The 21,382-nt window shown below is 55.9% G+C and overlaps 1 protein-coding gene and 2 long non-coding RNA genes across 4 annotated transcripts; all 3 read right to left on the bottom strand.

Annotated features, from left to right (window-relative positions):
* Nucleotides 1-1,019: 1,019 nt before the first annotated feature.
* Nucleotides 1,020-10,746, bottom strand: BRI3 (brain protein I3). 2 transcript variants are annotated; one of them, XR_006591085.1, is made up of 5 exons: nt 10,481-10,746; nt 9,845-9,947; nt 9,279-9,396; nt 1,714-1,818; nt 1,233-1,443 (listed from the first exon to the last, which is right to left on the bottom strand). XR_006591085.1 is itself a non-coding variant. In XM_023246539.2 (3 exons), the coding sequence occupies exons 1-3, from the start codon at nt 10,620-10,622 to the stop codon at nt 1,311-1,313; spliced, it is 378 nt and encodes a 125-aa protein (XP_023102307.1). In that variant the 5' UTR covers nt 10,623-10,729; the 3' UTR covers nt 1,020-1,310. The 2 variants fall into 2 exon arrangements, 1 of the variants encoding a protein (XP_023102307.1); XM_023246539.2 differs by lacking the exons at nt 1,714-1,818; nt 9,279-9,396 and having other exon boundaries at nt 1,020-1,443; nt 10,481-10,729.
* On the bottom strand, nt 2,178-5,300 carry LOC109495111. The gene is made up of 2 exons (XR_002150317.3): nt 3,521-5,300; nt 2,178-2,485 (listed from the first exon to the last, which is right to left on the bottom strand). It is a non-coding gene; the product is annotated as an uncharacterized LOC109495111 (long non-coding RNA).
* A 6,388-nt stretch (nt 10,747-17,134) lies between the features above and the next one.
* LOC111558238 lies at nt 17,135-20,147 on the bottom strand. The gene is made up of 2 exons (XR_002738872.2): nt 17,644-20,147; nt 17,135-17,423 (listed from the first exon to the last, which is right to left on the bottom strand). It is a non-coding gene; the product is annotated as an uncharacterized LOC111558238 (long non-coding RNA).
* Between the last annotated feature and the right edge of the window lie 1,235 nt (nt 20,148-21,382).

Below are 21,382 nucleotides of genomic sequence, written 5' to 3'. Positions count from 1 at the left end.
GTACAAAGCCACATGCCCGAGTCTCAGCGGCCGGGATGGGAAGTTCTGCATTTCACCCGAGACCTGCCCTGTGCCCTCAGAATCCGGGGTGTCCCGTGCCAAGGGACCTCGGAGCGAGTGGCCGAGTTGATCTCTGGCTGCCAGGGATCGGGCCCTGTTTGGGAGGAGTGCAGAATCAGGACTCACACCCAGACAATTCACTGTGTGTGGGCGAAGAGGGCCCTGTTTTTTTATCACAGCCCCTTTGGTCTCGCCGTAACTATCAACGTTTTTCTAGACACTTGAAACTAGTCCTGGGCAAACGCAGGTAAACCAGTCTGTGTGCGTGCCACTTCTCGTTCTTGCTCCTGTCCTGGCCGGGTTGGCAAACCAGACGAGGTCCCCAGGAGCTGAGGAGTCAGACCCGTGTGAGGGCTCTCCAGGGGCTGAGTGGTTGGCGGGCAGTACACCTGTCTTGAGGAAAGACGCTCCAGCCAGGAAAGAAAACACGGTCCACTTTAGTTAAGTGGTCCACCGCTCCTCTAAGAGGAGGGTTCACGGAAGCCCGGTATTTTCAACGGGGGGGGGGGGGGGGGGGGGAGGGTTTAAGACACAGCCCCGGTGTGTTACAGGGGGTGGGGGCCCTGGTCTCCAGAGCTCCGTTCTCTGGGATCCTTTGGCTTCATTACAGATTATTAGGTGCGGTCTGCGGGGACCCGGGGACCCAGGGACCCGTTCTGCACCTCCAGGGAATGGGCCGCAGCGGGCACACACTTGCCTCACGGAGGGCGGGCGGGCTTGCCTCAGGCCCCGGGCATGGAGTAATGTCAAGGTATTATGTTTCGTTATAATAATAAAACTTCGAAAAGCACATTCTCTGGAGCTGCGAATGCCTAGAGGACTAGATCAAGATCGGCCACGATGGACAGTGTTGAAGCCAGGCGCTGGGTATGTTATTCTAGTCTGGTCACAATTTCCAACGTCCACACAAGTTTATTTGTACAAGTGGCAGTGTGCACACCAGGCAGAACCAGGTCAACAATGGTATGAATCTCATTTATTTAAAACAGTATTTCTCACCTTTCTCAAATTGAAGACTGCAAAAAATAGAAGCAGTGCTTTATTGAGTTGTCATTCACCCCGAAGCAGTGCTGCTGCGTCCCCACGCCGTGACCCCTGCGCCCCACGAAACCGCAGCTCACGCGCACGCCGTCTATCCCGCCTCACTTTACAAAACAGTCCTGGAAGCTTAATCAAATAAAGCTACTGTACACGACATTTACATTAGAAAAAGACAGCTGGATGTAGGAAAGCCAGGTGTGTTGTTCCCTTTAAGTGAAGTTTGCTCCACAGTTGGGGCATCTTCGCTTCCTCAAGGCAAAACAGCAGATGAACCCAAACGGGAACAAGATGATGGCCAAGAAGATGCCCAGGAAGGTGAAGGAGTCCTCCAGAACCCCGACTCTGCAGAGAGAATGGGGGGGCACGCGCGTTAGGGTCCCCGGCAGAGCCCGAGGCTGGACCCAGTTCTGTACCCACCCCACACCCCGGCACAAGAAGGGACTGAGGCCGCGAGGACCCAGGGCCCCGGGTGTCTCACGGTGACCAGGTCCACAGAAGCAGCCTTCACCCCTCCAGCAACAAACCCCCGGCCTCTTACACATGCCCATTTACCCAGGGGAAGGCTAGCTGCCGCTCTCAGCCGCTACGTTACCTACAGGAATTACCACTTACAAAGACAAGAACGTTCAGTTGCCACATAACCTGCCGTGTTTTCTCCTCCGTCACAAAAGGAAGAACAAGAAGCAAATGCTAGTTTCTACAAAAATTCTTGTATCTCTGAAAACAAGACCCAAGAAAACCGTATCATTTTAGAGTTTTTCTCCCCAGTGTTGAAAAGTTTTATTCTTCTATTCCTTAGAGGGAAATTCCAAAAACTTATGAAGTTTAGAATTCAGACTTGGGGATGGGTACAATAGATTTTAGTGAACAATTAAAATCAGCCATATTCACAACGTCTGGAAGAAGACAGCACTTAACAGGGTGCCTGTGTGCTCAGTCGGTTAGGTGTCTGACTTTGGCTCAGGTCATGATCTCGTGGTTCGAGCTCCGCGTCGGGCTCTGTGCTGATAGCTCAGAGCCTGGAGCCTGCTTCAGATTCTGTGTCTCCCTCTCTCTCTGCCCCTCCCCTGCTTGTGCTCTCTCAAAAATAAAATCACTTAAAAAAAAAAGAAAAGAAAAAAAGGCAGCATGTATCTTGAAAATTTAACCTGTTTCTTCAAAAAGTCAAGTTTACCTTCAATGCGCACAACACACAATTACCACAAGGCGCCTCCGGGCTATCACCCCAATCATGAGCCACGCGAGCACAGGTTCAGTCATCTGAAGTCACCACTCACATTCCAGGGTCCTTTTCAAAGGCTTGCTCCCAAAGGTGGGAAGCAAGAGCCGTGTGCTCAGCTCTGCCTCTGCTCCTTAGGCTACTTCTGGAAAGTTCTGGACACAGCTGAAATTAAAATGAGAGCCGCAATAGCCAGCTCAGCCCTAATGAGAAACCCATCACATTCCGGAGACCGAGGAAGAGCCGGTGGAAACAAACTCTCCCAGGCGGCCGGGGACGCCTCTAGCCCTGTCTACCGCGATGCGAACCGAGGGCTTTTAGTGAACAGGGCCCTTCACCAGATTTCACGGGAACAAATGTGCCAAAGTGCCCAGGGCTGAGTACTGAGAAGGAATAAAGGAGGGGCTCCACGGGGGGACAGGAGCTGGGTAGTGAGCAGGAAGACCTGACCCACTCCTTCCTGGGGAGGCCCCCACTCCGGTGCCCCCTGCCCCGGGTTCACCCCAGCTGCCTTGGTCTCCCTAAAGCCAGGTCTCCCCTCCGTGCCTCAGCCTGTCTTCAAACACTGCTAAGGATCTCTTGTGCCCTTCCAGAATGTTCTGGAAACAGCTGCTTCTCCTTTTGCCACCTTGTGTGTGCAGAGGAAGGTTCGGCTTAATAGAAGCACCCAACAGAAGGCTTCCTCCACTCAAAATGCCAAAGCTGCTAATGCTGCTCCTCCTGAGGGCCACACTGTGCCCAGCCCTACGGAGCAGGTGGGGGAACTGTGAGAAACCAGACTAAGAGGCCTGGTTTTCCACTGCTTAAAGAAAAAAAATCAAACTCAGTGCCCACTTCTCTTCCTACCCACTCAGGAGAGGGTTGCCTGAAACTTCCACAGTGGACAGACAGTAGGGTCAGAAGCGCTTCCCCAGGTGCTGGTCCTAACACACTAATTCCCCTGATAAACTGCAGAAAAGGGGGGGAGGGGGGGGATGGTTCTCTGGTCAATTTGGGGAAACTCTCTCCCCATCGTGGTATCACAGCGCACAGTTTAGGAATGGCTCTGAGAAGTCCTGTAGTAAAGCCATTTGTTGAACTGTTGTTTCAGCCGGCATTTCCCAAACCGATGTGTGTGCCAAACGGTTAGACTGGACACAGGCAAGGCCAGATCTGGGGGAAAGTTAATCAGTAGGCCTGAATTTCTCTCAGCAGAGTTACCTTTCCTTGAGAGCACGCACCAGCAGAGAGGGGGGAGAGAGGATCCCAAGCAGTCTCTGCACTGTCAGCACAAGAACCTGGCACGGAGCTCGAACCCACGAACCTGGAGGTCATGACCTGAGCCGAAATCAAGAGTCAGACTTGTTTAACTGACTGAGCCGCTCAGGAGTCGCCTTTCTAAGGACTGCAAAGGCGGTCGGGTCGCTACACTGCTCTCGGGCCCTCCCATGGCTGCCCCTGCCCGTGGGAGTCCGGACACAGCTGCGCGGGGCCCACCTTAGACCTGCCCCACCAGAAAAAGCACCTAAGGCCATGCTGCCAAAGTCAGGGGTGAGGCTGTGGCCACCAGCTGTGTCCCCACACACAGACTGGACAGGCTGCCCCGGGCAGGGAACACACCTGCTCTGTCCACAATCCCTGCCCACAACTCCTGCAACTACTGATGCTAATCAAGCCACTAACAGAGCAGCTGGAAGCAGCCGCGCGGCCCTGTACCAGTTGGGAGTTATGGCACCACCCAGGTGCCACTGTCCTTCCTCCTGGCCTCTAGCAACGTTCCACCTACAGCTGAAGTCCCGGGAACCACACCAGTTCACACGTTCGGTCAGAATGTCCAAGGAAACAGCGGGGGGGCAGGGGCGAGCCGGGCCTCACAGCTGGGCCAGCATCCCCTCCAGGGGCCAGTGAGGCCCGAGGACCGGGACTACCGGGCTGAGCACCCACCCAAGCTGGACACCCCATGTCATCTCGTGTCAGGATCCAACCTGTCAAGAGGCACAGCCTAGAATCCGTGGTGTCTGCTCAGAGGCTCCAGGTGTCCGGCGGGAGGCTGGGGCCAAGGCCTGTCCTGTCGTCCTCAGTGCCCTCGAGTGGGTGCGTGTGGGCAGCCCGCACCCCTGGCTACAGGAGCCCCCCCCCACCACCCTGCTCCGCCCCAGCTGGGTGCAGTCTCCCCGGCGGTGCGGGGGCCGGGAGCTACCCACGCTGCCTGGCAGGCCCGCCGACGTGAACCGCCCATCCTGGGGGCTGCTTTTCCCGGATGCTCCAGGGCCCGCCCACCACCAAGCGAACCCGGGAAGGCTAGGCCCTCGCTGCCCTGGAGCCCGGGGGACCGGCCCCCCTGCTCAGCCCCCGGCAGCTGCTCTGGGAACCTAAAGGGCAAAGTGCGGGTAACACGGGCTGAGCCGGCCCACCTCCATTTCCCAGACACGAGTAACACCAGCCTGCGGTGCTTTCCGTCCAGACCTGTCACTCACTGTCACCAGAGCACAGCCCAGCTCGCACCATTCACCTTAGGGGCCATCCCTGCCAGCAAGTCTGCGACCAGACCACCTCCCACAAGACAATGACCAGAACCCAACCTGGCTTTGAAGCCTGAGGGACAAAGGGACGGCCAGCAGGAGCCTCCAGCTCTCGGGCACCACACTTCCCACTGGAAAGAGTCTTACCCACAATTCCAAACAACAGAAAGTTCTGAGAAAACTTTTTTCATAGGCTTACAGGAAACTCACCTGGCAGCCACAGGTGACCTGAACTCATGTGGCCATTGATGGTCATAATGCATTCACTTAACATGAATATTCACGTCTTGCTACAAAAATATTAATGTTTTGACCAAGAGTAATGCCCCAGACCTCAAAAACAATGCTGACATAATTTAGTTTTTAAAAATCCAGACTCTTCTGGGCGCCTGGGTGGCTCAGTTGGTTAAGATTCCAACTTCGGCTCAGGTCATGATCTCCTGGTTGGTGAGTTCGAGCCCCACATTGGGCTCTGTGCTGACAGCTCAGAGCCAGGAGCCTACTTCGGATTCTGTGTCTCCCTCTCTCTCTCTCTGTCCCTCCCCTGCTCACACTCTGTCTCTAAGATAAATTAAAAAAATTTTTTTTAAAAATCCAGAATCTTCTGAACTGAGAAACATAATCTGATCTCTGGGCCATTCTTGATGCAGCAACACTCCAGGTTACAGAGCAGACCTGTCCTCAGTTACGGTCCCCATGTGGCCACCACAGGAGGGATGGGATGCCATGTCCTGGCCATCTCCTGCCGGCCTCTCCCAGCTTCCCACACTCTTCTCCCCAAACCCCCCCGGAAAGGCCCCAATCAGTTCAGGACAAAGTTTCAACTCTTTCAAAGTGGCTCAGAATCCAAACTGAGCAGGTTGCTCTCGCTGAGGATGGAAGGCCCCGCCCCCATTCTTGAGCAACAGATTGTGTGGTTGTATGTGGGTGTGGGTGTGTGTGGTTGGGTGGCCGGCAGGGGCGGACGGGGGGGGGGGGGGGGGGGGGCGGGGGGGGTGGTCAGGGAAGCTGGGGAAATAAGGAACTTGACAAGTGCTGAAAATGCTTATTGGATGTCTGACTCATCCTATGGAGAGAGGGGCCGCCCGCCATCTATCCAGAGCGGGCCTGGGTGACGCGCTGGATGGGCAGGACGACAGAGGCCCTGCCTGCACGGGGGTCCTGCTTCACAAGGGACGGCAGCATGGGAGGCCCGAGCCCACGCGTCCCAGGAGGTCCCGAGGCTGGGTGCCCGCTTTCCTCACAGCAGCCCCGCCCAGGGCTTCCCAGTCCCCTCCCCACCACCGGGGGACCTGGTACCACGAGCTCCAGCCGCCCCCCCGTTCAGCCGCCCCCGGTTCTTCCCCAACTACTCACTCGTCGAGGCAGAACGCAGCCCGGGGGCAGTGCCCAGACCAGCCCTCACCTGAAGGACTAGCCTCTGTGGGGAAAGGGAGCGGTGGACTTCTCGGGGTGGGGAGCAGATGCCCCGGCACGCGGCCACCCGGGTCATACCCTCCCGCCTGGCGCATCTGTCCGGCCTTCTGCGGTCCCAGGGCCTCCCCTGCAAACAGGCTGCTGGCAGCTCTGAACGGCCTCACGCCTCCCCGAGCAGATCACGGGGCGGGGCGAAGGGGTCTTCCACGACCACGGCCTCTGGAGGTGCCGCGGGCCACCCCGGCTCGGTCCTCGGCCCGCAGACGGGAGGCGGCCCCACGCTCCCTCGAGTGCTCCCACAGGCTGCACGGCCCGCCGAGTCCCGGCTCACCTGGGAGCTACTCCCCCTCCTCCGGGACCGAGGACCGATGAGACGGTGCCCACAGATCCCTTCCTCTCAGGACCCCTCCACACACTCCACCACGTCCCCCCACGTCCCGTGTCATACCCTCACTGCCTGCCTGTGCCCCCACCGGCTCTACCAAGGTCACCAGTCCCCTCCACGCTGACCACCCCAGGCCACGTGCACCTTACCGCTGGCTTCAGGCGACATCTGACCCTGATCTGTTCGTGGAGCCTCTCTTGGCTTCCAAGGCCCCTCTCATTCCCAGATCTCCTACCCCCTCTCTGGTTATCCCCGAAACTAAATACCCGAGGACGCCCAGCCCGTGTCAGTGGGGAACCCAGAGCAGGCCAGGCCCTGCGTCTGCTGCTTTACGCGCGCTCCGGCCTTGACCCGTGCTGCTCAGAGCGCCTTCTCCCCGGCGACCCCAGCACAGCCCCTGGTGCACCCAGCCGGGCCTGGTATCCCGGACTCTCGGTGCCACCTCCCTGGGATCAGGATCCAGGCACAGCCCACACCCCCCCAGGGGAGGCCCAGCTTTGGAGAGCCCGGGGGCCCGGCTGAGCAAGACGGCACCCGGTCCCGGCGGGCAGGGCAAGAAGGAGCACTCTCATCCTCTGGGCTCACCCGAAAAGCTCTCTTGCAGCCGACTAAAAAGGGAAGACAGAGTCAGGCTGCTTAAGATGATGGCCAAGTGACAAGGGACACAGGCCTCTCGCGCCAAGCCTCCCTCAGAAGAAATCACAGACGTGTGACTTGGGCAAATCGCTGCCAAGCTACCAGGGAGGGAAGGGGACAGAGCCTGGCGGGCTGCACGGAAAGGGAGAAAGTACAGTCACAAGACAGTGTCCTGTCTCCCAACTCTAGACACCGTGCCCAGGGGCCACCTCTCCATCCTGCCCAGAGAGGAGCGGCCTCAAGGCCACGCACCCACTCCCCAAACCACAGGAGAGCCTCCCTAGGAAGCGCCGAGACTCTCCCTCCTTCCCGCTGCCCACCTCCCTTCCCCCACCCCCCCCCACACTCCCCCGTGCTGCAGAGGCACAGAAAGGACCGCTCCCCAGACAGGAGGGCGCTGCCGGCAGGGGGCAGGCAGGGGGCAGGGATGCTCTTGCACGAAGAACCCAAGTAAGTGCTGGAGGGGCCCTTAGCTCTGGCATCCATCCTTCTTGGGCCACAGAGGAATGTGCCAAGAGGGAGTCCATGTGTGGTCCCAACACAGTTCCCGGACTTGCTCTCAGAGCACCCACTCCTCACTGCCTTCCGCCCAGAGGAGGAAGGACGGGGATCCCCACACAGAAAGAAAGAAGCCTGTCTCCGACACAGGAGTCCCGCACCTCAGCCTTCAGGCAGCCTGACCTCGATCGGGATTCTGCAGGACTGGGGCTCTGGGACCCGAGGCAGCAGAAGCCGCTGGCCCCCAAAATGACAGAGCTCCCACCCCAGGGAAAGTCCTCCCCATCTGGCAGCAGCCACGTGGGCCTTGCTGCTGGTCTGTGCACAGGCACGAAGGCCAGAAAGGGGGCTTCAGAGAGCATCCCAAGACGCTCCCGTTTCCCAGAAGGGAAAACAGGGCCAGGATCTGAACCCAGTTCCTCCAGCAGGCTGTGCACTGGGACAGAACACTCGGACGTAGCGTGGAGGCCAGGAAATCCCAGACCGCTCTGCTCCAGACAGACCCCTTCCCCCGACCCCCCTCTAGTCTGCTGGCCTGACACCACTCCCTAAACTTGGGAGATCACTCAATTCTCCCACCCAAAAATAGGCCTTTGGAATCCTCCAGCTGGCCCAAGTGGGGACAGCACTGTGCAAGCAGCCAGGGCTCTGAGCACCCGGGACCGCCTCAAAGCCAAATACAGCGGTTTTCCCCTCACCCACCTCTACAAGCAACCCCCCGAGACACCGGGGACCAAGTCCCCATCCCTGCTCAACCCAGCGGCACGCTGCCAGCGCCCAGGCCACAGGCCTTCTTCCCACCCTTGGGCCCTTAAACCCCAACAGCTGTGACGCCCCCAGGTGCCCAAGAAGAGAAGGGCGGTCAGGAGGGTGCGGGTCATTTGCCCTCCACCCGCCCCCTCCGTCTCCTCCAAAGGCGTATCAAAGAGGGGCCTGTTCCGAGGGGCGCCTGGGTGGCTCGGCCAGTTAAGTGTTGGATTCCTGGTTTTGGCTCGGGTCGTCATCTCGTGCTTCATGAGTCTGAGACCCAGGTCAGCCCAGCGCTGACTCCGAGCTGATGGTGCAGAGCCTGCTCGGGAATCTCTCTCCCCGCCTCCCTGGCTCACATGTTCAACCTTTCTCTCCAAGTAAATAAATAAACTTGAAAAACCCAGAAAACAAAGAGAGATGCCTGTTCTGAGTTTACATACGAGGCACGTGGCCAGCCCACGGCCCCAGGGCCCCCTGCCCACAGCCCTCTTTACTAAGTACTCAGTTGGCTCTGGGAGTCCCCCTCCTCCCCTCATCTCTGCGATGCCCCCCCTCCTGGACGGCACTCACCCCCCACTCGTTACCCCTGTGACTCTGAAACCTTTAACTTCCCCTTGACTCCACCTTGGGCCTTCCAGATACACCTGTGACACGAAGCCTAAGTGTAAACCAGTGTTTCTCAATTCCATCTCGGAGACTTCCAACTTCCTCCTCCCACTCAAGGGGCTGACCTGGACTCTCGCATCAACCAAGGGCAAGGACCAAGTCTTACCCGAGTCTGACTCCTACAGACACCTGCCAAACTCCAGAGGCTCTGGTTTGAGAATACGGAAAAATCGATCCTGCCCCCAAAGAAGCCCGGTGTTTCTGTCCTCCTCCAGCTGACCGCCCTGCAGGGGATGAAGCAGCCCTCAAGAAGGGTGCTCCCCTGGCCTCCTGGACCCCCCGGCTCCTTGAACACACTGGCCACTGGGGCTTTCCTAGCTGCCCCTTCCCAGCAAAATGAAACCTTTCACCACCTTCCAGAATCAACTGCAAAGCAAACTTACACGTCCTAGAACCAGGGACATGAGACATTAACATTTCTACATCCCACTCATTTGGGGCTCGGTGGCCCCAAAAGCACTCTCCTCAGGAAAGTGAACCCCTCCCCTATGACCCGTGCGACGTGTTTAGATCTAAGGACAAAAGAACCCTCTCTCCCCCACACCGCAGGTCAGTAGCTTGTCCCAAGACAAGACTAGCCCACTTCCGAACGAGTCTGCCTCTCTGAGATTCTGGGTGTTTGTGTTCTCGGGATGGGAGGGGGAGGGGGGCAGCCCCCGGCCGGTGACATACCTGCAGACCGGGCAGCCTCCAACGACAACGATGGAATTGGCAGGGTACCTGGTGACATTTCGACTGTGGATGTTGTAGACCCTGGGGTGGTGGGTGGGTATCCCTGTGGGCAGGAAGGCACGTGAGAAGGGGGCAGGGAGGAAATCTGGGAAGCGTGAGAACTACTCCTACCTTTCCCCCCGACCTCCCCCCACTTATCCTTTCCAAAATCAAGACGACAGCCGCCTTCGCCGAGAGCCCGCGACGGGCTTGACCGGGTGCTAACTTGCAGACGGCACCTGGTTAACGAAGTTAATTGGCAAGACCGCCGTGGCGCGTCCCGAGAAGGGCCGGCCTAGTGCTCGCGAATCCCCCCCCCCCCCGCCGCCCCCGGGTAGGCAGAGGGCCGCACGGCGGGATCCCGCTGCGGGAGCCTCACCCGCCGCCCCCGTCCCCACCGGCTCGCGTTCCCGGCCCCGGGGAGGCTCCTCGGCAGCACCCGCACGGGGACACCCCCCCCCCCACGCCGAGCACTGCCGGGCCGCGCCCCCCGCCGCCGCCGCGTCCGGAGAAAAGTTGGTTTGGGGTTAAAGGTCGCCACAGCACGGAGACCAAAGTTTGCTCCCGGCCCCCCCCGCCCCCACCCGCCGGGCGCACCTGTGACGAGGTAGGGGTAGGGCGGCGGCGGGGGCGCGGCGGGGATGGCGCCGTAGCCGTGCGGGCCGCACGCGAAGTCGCCCTGGCCGGCCTCCAGGTTGTAGGCGGGCGGCCGCTCCTGCAGCAGGGGCTTGTGGTCCATGGCGGGCGGCGCCCACCGCGCCCGGCCCGGCTCCCGCCCGGACTCCCGCTCGGACTCCGGCTCCCGCGCCGGCTCGGACTCGCGCGGACTCGCGCGGACGCCCGGACCCGCCGGCGGGACCCGCTCCTCGCGGGCGGCGGCGGCAGCAGCAGCGGCGGCTGCGGGGCTGGGCCCCTCTCGGAGGCGGGCGCCGCGGGCTTCCCCTCCGCGCCTCCCCCCGGCCAGTCACAAGACCCGGGTCACGTGGCGCAGCTCCCGGCGGGGGGTGCGGCGCGGGGCGGGGCCGGCGCGGCGTCTTAAAGGGGCCGCGCCCGCCCCGGGCCACCCGCTAGGCCGCCTGCAGCCTTGACCCAGCGCTCCGCCCTGCGCCGCTTCCGCGGCCCCCAGACCTCCCACCGCGAGGAGACTGCCCGCCGCACAGGGGGCTGGGGGGAGGTGCCGCACTTGGGTCGTGACTTTTATGGCCCGCGGACCCCGCCCCTTCCAGAGCCGGGGTCGGCACCACCCATCTCCTAGCGGAGACCCCCGTGGTAGGCGGGAGATCCGATGGCCCGAGCCCACTCACCACGGGGAAGGGCAGGGACCCGGGGCGGCCTGGAGGAGGGTCCAGGATGGGCGAGTCCCCCGGCTGTTATCTATCCTGGGCAAAGGAGCGGGGGGGGAGGGGCTCTGCGTTCCGAGTGACCCCGGATCCCAATCAGGGCCGCGGCCGGAGTCAATGGAAGCTCAAACCCCTGCGTGAAGAAGCAGGGCGCGCATCTCGACGTTGCCTGCTCGCGCTCGGCTGATGCTCATTCCCTCGATTTTCGTCTTGACAAATTAGATCATTTCTAGGAGTTGCAGCCACTGATTGCAAATAACTCCCCATTTGGGGACAAAACCCTAGCTATTGAGCACCTCCTACGTGACAAGCACTGTTACGGTTGTTCCTCGGTTTCACTCATCGGCACAGCAACCCCGGGAGGTACTTATTAGCCCTGGTTTACGGCCCGGGCCGGGGACAGAGGCTCAGACAAGGGGAGTGGCCTAAACTTGGCGCAAAGACCAACCACTCGGTTGGGTTCCCTCAAAGAAGCATTTTCCCTGTCACCTGCTAATGCTTAATGGGTTTGTAAAAAACTTTAAAAATAAAGATCTGAATTTGTAGCTCCTCTAGGCCTTTCCAGGGCCTTCTGTAGCATTTGGTGTTTCCCAGCCTCTTTTACGTGACCTGCAGTTTGATCCAGCGCGAGGACAAAGGACAGCTGAGACCCCAGCCTATTTTGAATTTCTCCGAAGAGACCATCTTCTCTGTCACAAGTGTGACTCCTCAAAGCTCATCCCCACCTTTTATCTCCTGAACCGGTCACCATCATCCCAGCATCCTGTGGGGCAGAACGAAGGATGGGTCTGGCTAGCATCCAGGGAGGGCCAGGTCAAGAAAAGAGACTGCAGAGGGGCCAGGGCTCTGGGGCCAGCAGAGGTCCTGGCCTGTGGGAGAAATGGCTCCACAGGAAAAGAGCCCCCACCAGGGAAAAACAGGGGTGCATCCCCAACCTCATCGACCAGTGAAACGTGGGCTTAGGTCAAGCCTGCTAACACTCTGTCAGCTGTGCACACCCATATGGGGTCCCCCGTCCTTCCCCAACACCCAACCGTGCCAATGTAGTAGCAGGTAGCTGGTGAGGTCATTTCTCATTGGACTGCAGGTAAATCGGCAGATGTCCCTTCAATTTCCCGGGTTAATTCTCCCTTCCTCACGTGCCTTTGTTTGCTAATCAAACTCCACAAAATCCTTAGCCTCTGGCTCCCTTTTCCTCCAATAATTGTTTCCTCCTCCCCTCCCCCCCCCCCCCCCCAGCTTGGAAATCCATATTCCTGAATGAGAGGATGTGGCTTGGGATTTCCCAACATCACTCTGGTAAACATTGCTCACAGACACAAAACAGGTCCTGCTCCTTAATTCTTGAGCAAGTTGAGTGTGACCTGTTATCCCACAGGTCACAAAAGGCCTGGGGGGTGGGGGGAGGGGCAAAGATGACAGGCCAGGGACACACAGAAGGAGCAGTCTGGTAGGGAGCCAGCCAGTAAACTCACAATGGCAGTGCAGTGAGAGGGTGAGAGGGGCCCATTAGAGGGGCCCAAGAGCCCTGGGTGCCCCAAGAGTACGAGGGCAGAAGTCCCGTCTAGAATGCCAGCGCTGCCTTGGCCCTAGGGACCAGGAAAGGTGTGAGAGAGGTCAAGAGCCCATTGAGCTTTGGTCACCTCCTGGATGGTTGTGGAACACTCGTGATGCTCAGGTTTCTGGCTCAGGCGACAGTATCGCCCGAACACAGATGTGAATCAGACAAAGCCGTCTGCAGGCTCGCACAGGCTGACTTGTGCACGCAAATCCCGAAGAAACACCAAACCAAAGAAAGGCGAGGCAGGAAAGTAACTATAAAGCATTAGCCTTGTGATAAAGATCTGAGACGATCGTAGGGGCTGACGGCCGATCACCCACTCCTCAAGTATTCATGAGCACACACCCTGCCCAGGATGCCACAAAACTGGCAGCATCCTGCCTTGTGGGCTACACTCCAATGGGGTGGGGGCAGTGTTAGAAAATGGGGAGTGCCACAGGGGGGGAAATGAGCAGGGTCAAGGCCACGGGGGTGAGATGGGCAAGGTGGCCCAGCGGTGTTTGGAGTGGGCACGTCCGGGAGGTGAGCAGAGCCCGGATGGGGGTCAGAGTTAGCTGTGGGACCAGAAGGACCAGCTTGGTGTGTTTGCTTGTGTTCTGGGCGGAAGAAAAGTAACAGCATGTGTATAAAGTAGGAAGAGGGAGGATGTGGGAGAAAGAGGGGGGGCGGCGGAAGGAGCTGGGGTCCAGTGCCCGGCAGATGGCGGCACAGCCCCTGCTGGGATCCCAGAGTCACCCACAGGAACGGGAGAAGGTAGAGCGCGCGGGTGCCCGTGCAGGTGGACGAAGGCGGGTGCTGTCTTCTGCCTGCTTCTCTTTTCCGTATGACACAGGAAGCGAGGGCAGCAGTGAGACCGAGGATAGGGGAGGGGTGTTGGGGTTCCAGGAGAGAAGAGAAAGTAGGGAAGTCACTGAGGAGAATGGGTGTGCGGCCAGGCTACGGAATCAGGGTCTGACCGCAAGGCAGCGGAAGAGCTGACCGAGGTCAGAGATGCTGACTTCAAAGGGAGACCAGGAATAAACTATGTGACAAAAACCGGATAAAAAGGCCCCAAACGGAGTCAGTTGTGCTCAGCCCCATGTCAGCAAACCAAGACTTAACTACCTAGCCAAACTGCAGTTTCAACCCTTGGCAGGAGTGCAGTTTTAAACCAGTAAATCTGGAACATCCTGGTCGGCAGTAGTGAGGTGATCCACGTGGCAGAATCCTTCTATCCCCCAAAGGGGAGGTAACCCACTCCCTCCCTGCCTTTCCCCCTCTGCCTGTAAAAGTCTCCCATTTTGTGCAGGTTCTCCCGAGCTTCTTTTTTATTTTTTAATGTTTTTTAAAAATTATAATGTTTAGCACGAGCAAGGGACGGGCAGAGAGAGAGGGAGACACAGAACCCGAAGCAGGCTCTGGGCTCCAAGCTGTCAGCACAGAGCCTGGCGTGGGGCTCGAACCCACGAGCCATGAGATCATGACCTGAGCTGAAGTCGGACACTCAATCGACTGAGCCACCCGGGGGCCCTATTTCTTTAATGCTTTATTTTTGAGAGGGGCAAAGAGGGGCAGAGAGAAAGGGGGACAGAGGATCTGAAGTGGGCTCTGTGCCAACAGCAGTGAGCTGGATGCGGGGCTCAAACTCACAAACTGTGAGATCATGACCTGAGCCGAGGTTGGTCGCTTAACCAACTGAGCCACCTGGGTGCCCCTCCCAAGCTCCCTTCTATGTGCCGGATGGGATGCTGCCCAACTCACAAGTCACAAAATAAAGTCAAATTGATCTTTACATATACTCAGGTGTTGTTGTTTTTTTTTTTTTTTTTTCTGAGAGAGAGAGAGAGAGAGAGAGAGAGAGTGTGTAAGCACATGGGGGAGGGGCAGAGAAAGAGAGAGAGGGAGGGAGGGAGAATCCCTAGCAGGCTCCACGTCCACGGCACAGCCCAATGTGGGGCTTGATCCCACCACCGTGAGATCATGACCTGAGCCGAAATCAAGAGTCGGATGCTTAACCGACTGAGCCACCCAGGAGCCCCATTTGGTTGAATTTTTAAACACCTACAACACAGTTGATATCTCAGTTCATCCTCGGGGCCATCCCATGAAGTAGACTTGGACAGCCCCCAACTGCTTGATGAGAAAACCAAGGCACAGAGAGGTCCCGTAACTTTTCCAAGGTCGCCAAGCCCACATCAGCACTCAGGCCACTAACGATCACTGTGCACAGCTCTCGTGCAAAGTGCACAAGAAAAGCCAGCGGCCGCTGATGTTAACACGAATACGTTCCTGTGCAAGAAGACTTGGAACATCGCTTCCTCTGTGCACATCTTACAGATGGCTGAAATCCGGCACGTCCATGTGTGTACGTCGAAGAAAAATCTTTAGTATTGCCATTTCCATAAAAGTAACTGCTCACTTAACTGCTATGTGTACACGTCTTCACCAGGAGCGCTCTGTAGGGGACCCGGTCGGGCCGGGGAGGTGCCGCCGTCCTCCAGACCTTGACAGTCACCGAGGACTCTCCCCAGCTGTACCCAGAGGAAACCAAAACAAGGATCATGCCCTTTTTCACAGACTTTGAAAAGTGCTGATAACCCATCACGTGAGTGTCTTGCACATTCAGGAAACTAGCATCTCACATGGCTGGGATTGTGGTATAAAAAAAAAAAAAAAAGCAGCAGCAGCAGCAAATATCATTTCAAAACCCAAGGCTGTAACCAATTACAAGTGCCTGGCTCAGAGAAGGCTCTCACCAAATATTTGCTAAATGTTTATCTTAGATAAACACTGAGTTTTAAGTTTTCTGGTAAGCCTGTGATAAGCCTTACAATTCTGGTAGGCAAATATTTCTAAATATTTTATAAATTAAGCACATGTGTTTCTATGCAACACAGATGACAATTTCTTGCTGGGTCACACAGTAAATCTCATCACAAGTGACATGTATCCATAGATTTAAATCCATACTACCCCCTTCCTTCTCTAAGAGGTGGCCCTCGCTCCATAGGCGGGCCTGAGAGAACACATTCATACACTGAAACAGGAAAGGTCTTTGGGTCAACACTTTCTAGCAATTCTCATAAGAACAAAGAGCAAATTCTGGAGAGCAGGTCTCTAGCTAAATAAATTTCCAAGTAGCTGTTCTCAATACCCCTGAAAAGCAGTTCAGTATTAATGGCTATAACTGATGGGCTAGACCAGTAACAGGAGAAAACTCGGAAGTCAGACCCATCTGTGGTGACCACATGCAAAACTGATTTAACGCCTTTTATCGCCACCATGTTCAGAGTGCTTTTACAAACTTTTTTTTTTTTAATGTTTATTTATTTTTGAGAGAGAGACAGAGACAGAGCATAAGTGGGGGAGAGGCAGAGAGAGAGGGAGACACAGAATCGGAAGCAGGCTCCAGGCTCCGAGCTGTCAGCACAGAGCCTGATGCGGGGCTTGAACCCACAAACCACGAGATCATGACCTCAGGTGAAGTCGGATGGTTAACTGACTAAGCCCCGCCCAGGTCTTCTTGGTTGGGGGTAGGGAAAAGTCCAAGAAAACGGCAGCCAAGTTTGGATGTTGAGGGCGGCACACGAGGAAGTGGGCTGAGGCTGGAACAGCTGGTGCCCACCCAGATTTCCACACAGAGAACAGCTCTCAAGCCTAAACTGGTCACTTAGCCTTCGTAAGCCAGGCTTTCTTAGACTAAGACTTCAAGCATTCTTCCAGAACTATTACGATGGCTCCTCTGTGGGGGCCACGTTTACCTCATCACCTTCCACAATGATAGAATCCCCATTTCTCAACAGGACTCACAGGGAGAAACCCAACCTTTGGCACGTCGTTCTGTGCCGAGTGCTAGGTTGTGATTCATGTTACCCACGTCAGGGCCACGATCCTCAGATTTTATTACTCCCAGTTTACATATAAGGAAAGAGCCAATCTCTCCGCTAAGTCGGGCCCACAGAACCCCCCCGTGGGCCGGGATAGTGTCTTATCCCTGTATCTCCAGTGCCTGGAACAGTAGGTGCTCCATTAACTGTTGACCTCAAGGTCACTTGTCAAGATCATGTGCCCAGTAAGGATTCAAACCAGATCCCCCCTGCCTCCGGATCTGCACTCTGGCCCATAGGCCATGAAGTGCGTCCCCCTTCAGGCTAGGAATAGGTCTGGATCATTCCAGAAAGACATTCCTGGTTTTAAAAAGTCAAGAGTGCCCAGAACACAGGGAAGACGTCCATGAAGAAGATTCATGCCTTTTGGGATCTCACGCAGTGTGATTACAGGGCATCATTCAGGGAAAACAGTGTACCTCCCAGACTCTACCCTCTCCCAGAGGTCAATCACAATTATTCAGATTTACAGAAGGGATTTCCCTTTGACATCTGTCACTGTTTAATTTGCGACAGTAAAGAGAAACCAAGGTAAGCTTGTTACCATTTACCAGAGCACTGAATTTATGACAACTGGGTATCTTCTTTGGCCGGGGGGAAGCAAATGGCCATTTCCAAGTGGAGATGACAGGCCACCTTGTTAGGTCGGGGGGACCTCCATTAAGCTGCCCCAGCCGGTGAGTTTTACAGCCCCTTGCAGGGCCTCCGAGGGTTCTGGCCTCCCTTCTCTGTCCTTATTCTGTTTTGCCAGTGACACCCAGAGCTTGCTTCTCCTGCAGGTCACAGAAGAAAGCAGAAAGGACCAAGGCTTTGACATGGTGTCGGTAAGGAGCTCTGTGAAACCAGGAGGCCTGGGAGGGCTGAGCGGGCGGGGGTCCCCAAGGAGAGGGGCCACCTCTGCTGCAAAGACCCGCCCATCCTCATCCCCTCTCCTCCTTCTCCAGCCCCTCCACCCTCTCCTCCGGCCAGCCCGCCCTGTCCAGTGGCCCCTACCTGCCGCTTGCACCGTGGTCATGGCTAGCTTCGGCGAGCTGCCCCTGGGCGTGGGGAGGGAGCCTGAGGACGGGGCCGGAGACAGCCCCCTTGTGCTCCAGCAGAAGACAAGCAGTGGCTGACATGAAGCAGTCATGGAGAAGGCCACGGGGGAGGAGCCATCGTGGGGCAGGGAAGCCCGGGAGGAACCGCGTGGGGGACAGAATGCAGTCTCACAATCCTGCCCTGTTCCAAGATTCTCAGGTTCTGAGAATGGAGTCCCGCCATTAGGGAGAGGCTGGAGGTGCCACCCACCAGATTTTGTCTCTGGGAGGTAGGACGAAGCCCATCTAATACCACTGCCAAGGGCATCTTTGATCAAATCCGTGACTTAGGAGGTAGGAACTGTAGGGCTGACCAAATGTGACAGACGCCAAAGACAAACGGCCAGGGTCCAGTTTTGTCCTGTGTCCTGCAAAGTGTCAGTAGGGACAGGTGGAGCAAGGATTGTAGCCATATCCATCTGGCAAGAGTGGCCCCCTTTAAATTCCAGGAACTGATGCCCTTCACATGAGACCGTCATTGCTTCCTTCCTGTGGGTTATTTTCCTGACTTTCCTTGGTCAAATTCCTTCTGGGGATCCAGTGTAGACCTAAGAGAAAGGGGGTGCCCGGGGGCTGTGCAAAAGCCGGTGTCGGGATCCAGAAAAGCAAGGGCTGGTGGGAGGAGCAGACAGGGTCCACTCCGCCCAGGGCACGTCCCGTGCTATCAGCACTTCAGCTGGCCACTGCGGGTCAGAGGTCATAATGGGCGTGTGACATGCGGACCAGCTCCTCGCTGCTGGCCACATACCACATCACCTAAAGAATCCTTTTTCCAATCTGAGCTCTAATCTGAAGTTCACATCACTAGAGTGAGCAAAACTGGATATTGTAGAATAATTTTTGGCCTTTGGCACTTTCTATGATGCAACCTTTGGTCTTCTCTGGTGTCAGAGAAGCCGCCTGAGGAACAGACACGTCCCGTTCCTGTACGCCTATGTATAGGAACAGGGACTTACAGCCTGTCCTTTTTATAAAAACAAAAACCCCCAGCCTGAGATGTAATTGTGAGGTCTTTCTTTTAAAGGCTACATAACCTGGGGCATCTGGGTGGCCTGGTCGGTTAAGCATCCGATTCTTGATTTTGGCTCAGGTCATGATATCACGGTTGGTGAGCTCGAGCCCCACATCAGGCTCTGCACGGACAGAGTGCAGTGTGGAGCCTGCATGGATTCTCTCCCTCTCTCTTTCCTTCTCTCTCTGCCCCTCCCCTGCTCACTCTCTCTCTACACACACACACACAGGCTACACAACCTTCTTGTCCAGCTCATGGTTACTGGTCCTGGCCTCTGTCACCTGGAAGCCTCCCTAGGGGGTCCCTGCCTCCACTCCCTCTGCACCCCTCATACCAAGCACGAAAGAATCACCCTTGGGAGCCACTGTGCTCAGCAGCATGTAATAGCTCCCCTTGCTTAAAACCTTCAATGGCTCCCCACCACCTGCAGCATAAAACCCCAGCTCTTCGGTGTATCGTCCGAGACCTCATGGCCCTGTGGGAAGCACTCCCCACATGGGGTCTTTCCTCCCTCCTCTGAGCCCCCACTTCACCAATATGGCATGTTTTCCTGGGAACCTGAGCTGACTGGTATTGTTTCCTACGGGTCGTCCTCCCCAGCTAGAGAATCAGGGAGGCAGGGCGCTCTCCTGCGGTTTTCTGATTGAGCACACAGGCTCCGGGAGGTCAAGCGGTCGGATTGTAGGCCTCCATTTCCTTGACCTACTAACTAGGAGCCCACCTATGACTCAGCTTCCTCACCTGTAAAATGGGGTAATAACGACTTCATCAGGTTTTTGTGAGAGGTGGCTGAGGCAGCGTGTGGCACCGGGGTAGCGTCCAGCAGCAGAATGTGGCCACTGGCCCTGAGCACCGGGTGCTGCCCGGGACCCTGCACGGGCATCTGCACATCAAGCACTGACATCAGGTGAAGAAAAGGACAGTGCCTCTGCCCCCACAGGCATCACATGGAGGGCTTAGGGAGAATCTCATCATCCCTTCCCTTCCCACTAGTTAACACGCATATGTGATTTCACTAGGGTTGACTTTTCCCTCTCGTGGACACTCAATATTTTGTTGTGCAATTTGCTTTTTTCACTTGGAGATCTTTGCATCTCCACGGAGATGCCCGTGATTGATCTCCATCCTCTTACTACAAGAGAATAAACGTCCCTGTGTGTTGGAAGGCCAGGTTCCACACTCAGATTCCGGAACCTAGATCCCTTCCCTTGTTGACGAGGTTCCTGTCCCAGAGTGCCTGGCACGAGACGACACCCACACCCCCTGTACTTTTAATGCTCAATTTTAAGCTCTTATGAATGAAATTTTACAAATCTTTCTCTTTTTTTCTATATCTAAAAAGCAATTACAAGGGTGCCTGGATGGCTCAGTTGGTTAAGCGTCTCTTATCTCCACTCAGGTCATGATCTCATGGTTCAGGAGTTCGAGCCCCACGTTGGGCTCTAGGCTGGCAGCGTAGAGCCTGCTTGGGATTCTCTCTCTCTCTCTCTCTCTCTCTCTCTCTCTCTGCCCCTCCCCTACTTGCACGCGCATGCTCTCTTTCAAAATAAATAAAAAATAAACCTTTAAAAAAATCAATAAATAATAAATTTCAAATTTATATTTGAATTTCAATTTCAAAACAAATAAAAAATCATCAATATCATCTTCATGATTTCCTTTATTTTTAAAAAAAATGTCATTTTAGGGTTACAGCTATATTTATTTTGATATCTTACCAGGGTTAAAGGCCCCAGAGAAAAACAATTCCATCTCAAACCAGCTGAGTTAAGACATTTTGGTTACAGATGGATTCTTGTCGAGGGCTGGAACTAGGCCATCAGACTAAAGTTGCTTTATAGAAATGTCATTTGTTGTGTTGGCCAGATTCAGATAACCCACACCCTTCACACGGGTTTTAGTCCTTTGTAACCTTATGTCTCCCCTAAAACAATGCATTTTTATTTTATTTTTAATTATTATTTTTTTAGAGAGAATTTATGCTCAGAGCAAAGCCCAATGCGAGGCTTGATCCCATGACCCTTGGGATCATGACCTGAGCCAAAATCAAAAATTAAGAGTCAGACGCTCAACTGACTAAGCCACCCAGGTGCCCCCCCCCACTTTTTTTTAAATTTATTTTTAGAGAGAGTGTGAGTAGGGGAGGGGGAGGGAGAGAGAGAGAGAGAGAGAGAGAGAGAGAGAGAAAGAGAGAGAGAGAGAATCCCAAGCAGGTTATCAGCAGCCAGCACAGAGCCCGATGTGGGGCTCGAACCAATGAACTGCGAGATCACGACCTGAGCCAAAATTAAGAGACACTCAACTGACTGAGCCGCCCACGTGCCCCAAAACAATGCATTCTTAAAGTCTTGCTGGGTGGTATTCCAAAACCCACCTTTGGCTTTTTATGATTCATTAACCTAGTCCTGTCACTACAAAATAGTGACTTCATCTGTTAGCATTATTAACAATTTACGTTTGCCTTATTTGCATCGTATTAAAATTAGCAAGGCCCCTAGAAATTTTATTGTCCAGAAATGAAGGATCAAATCCTCACGTGATGTCTTCAGGGCACTCGGGTGATGGACTACCTCCCCGGGAGCACTCTGCGAAGCCTGCTCACTGCCGGCTTTTGTGTGTGAGCTCTGGGGCGCGCACCTGCCCT

This window comes from Felis catus, chromosome E3, assembly GCF_018350175.1.
Source record: "Felis catus isolate Fca126 chromosome E3, F.catus_Fca126_mat1.0, whole genome shotgun sequence".
Lineage (NCBI taxonomy): Eukaryota > Metazoa > Chordata > Mammalia > Carnivora > Felidae > Felis > Felis catus.
The sequence above is the reverse complement of the archived record's forward strand: the minus strand, read 5'-3'. Positions and strand labels throughout refer to the sequence as shown.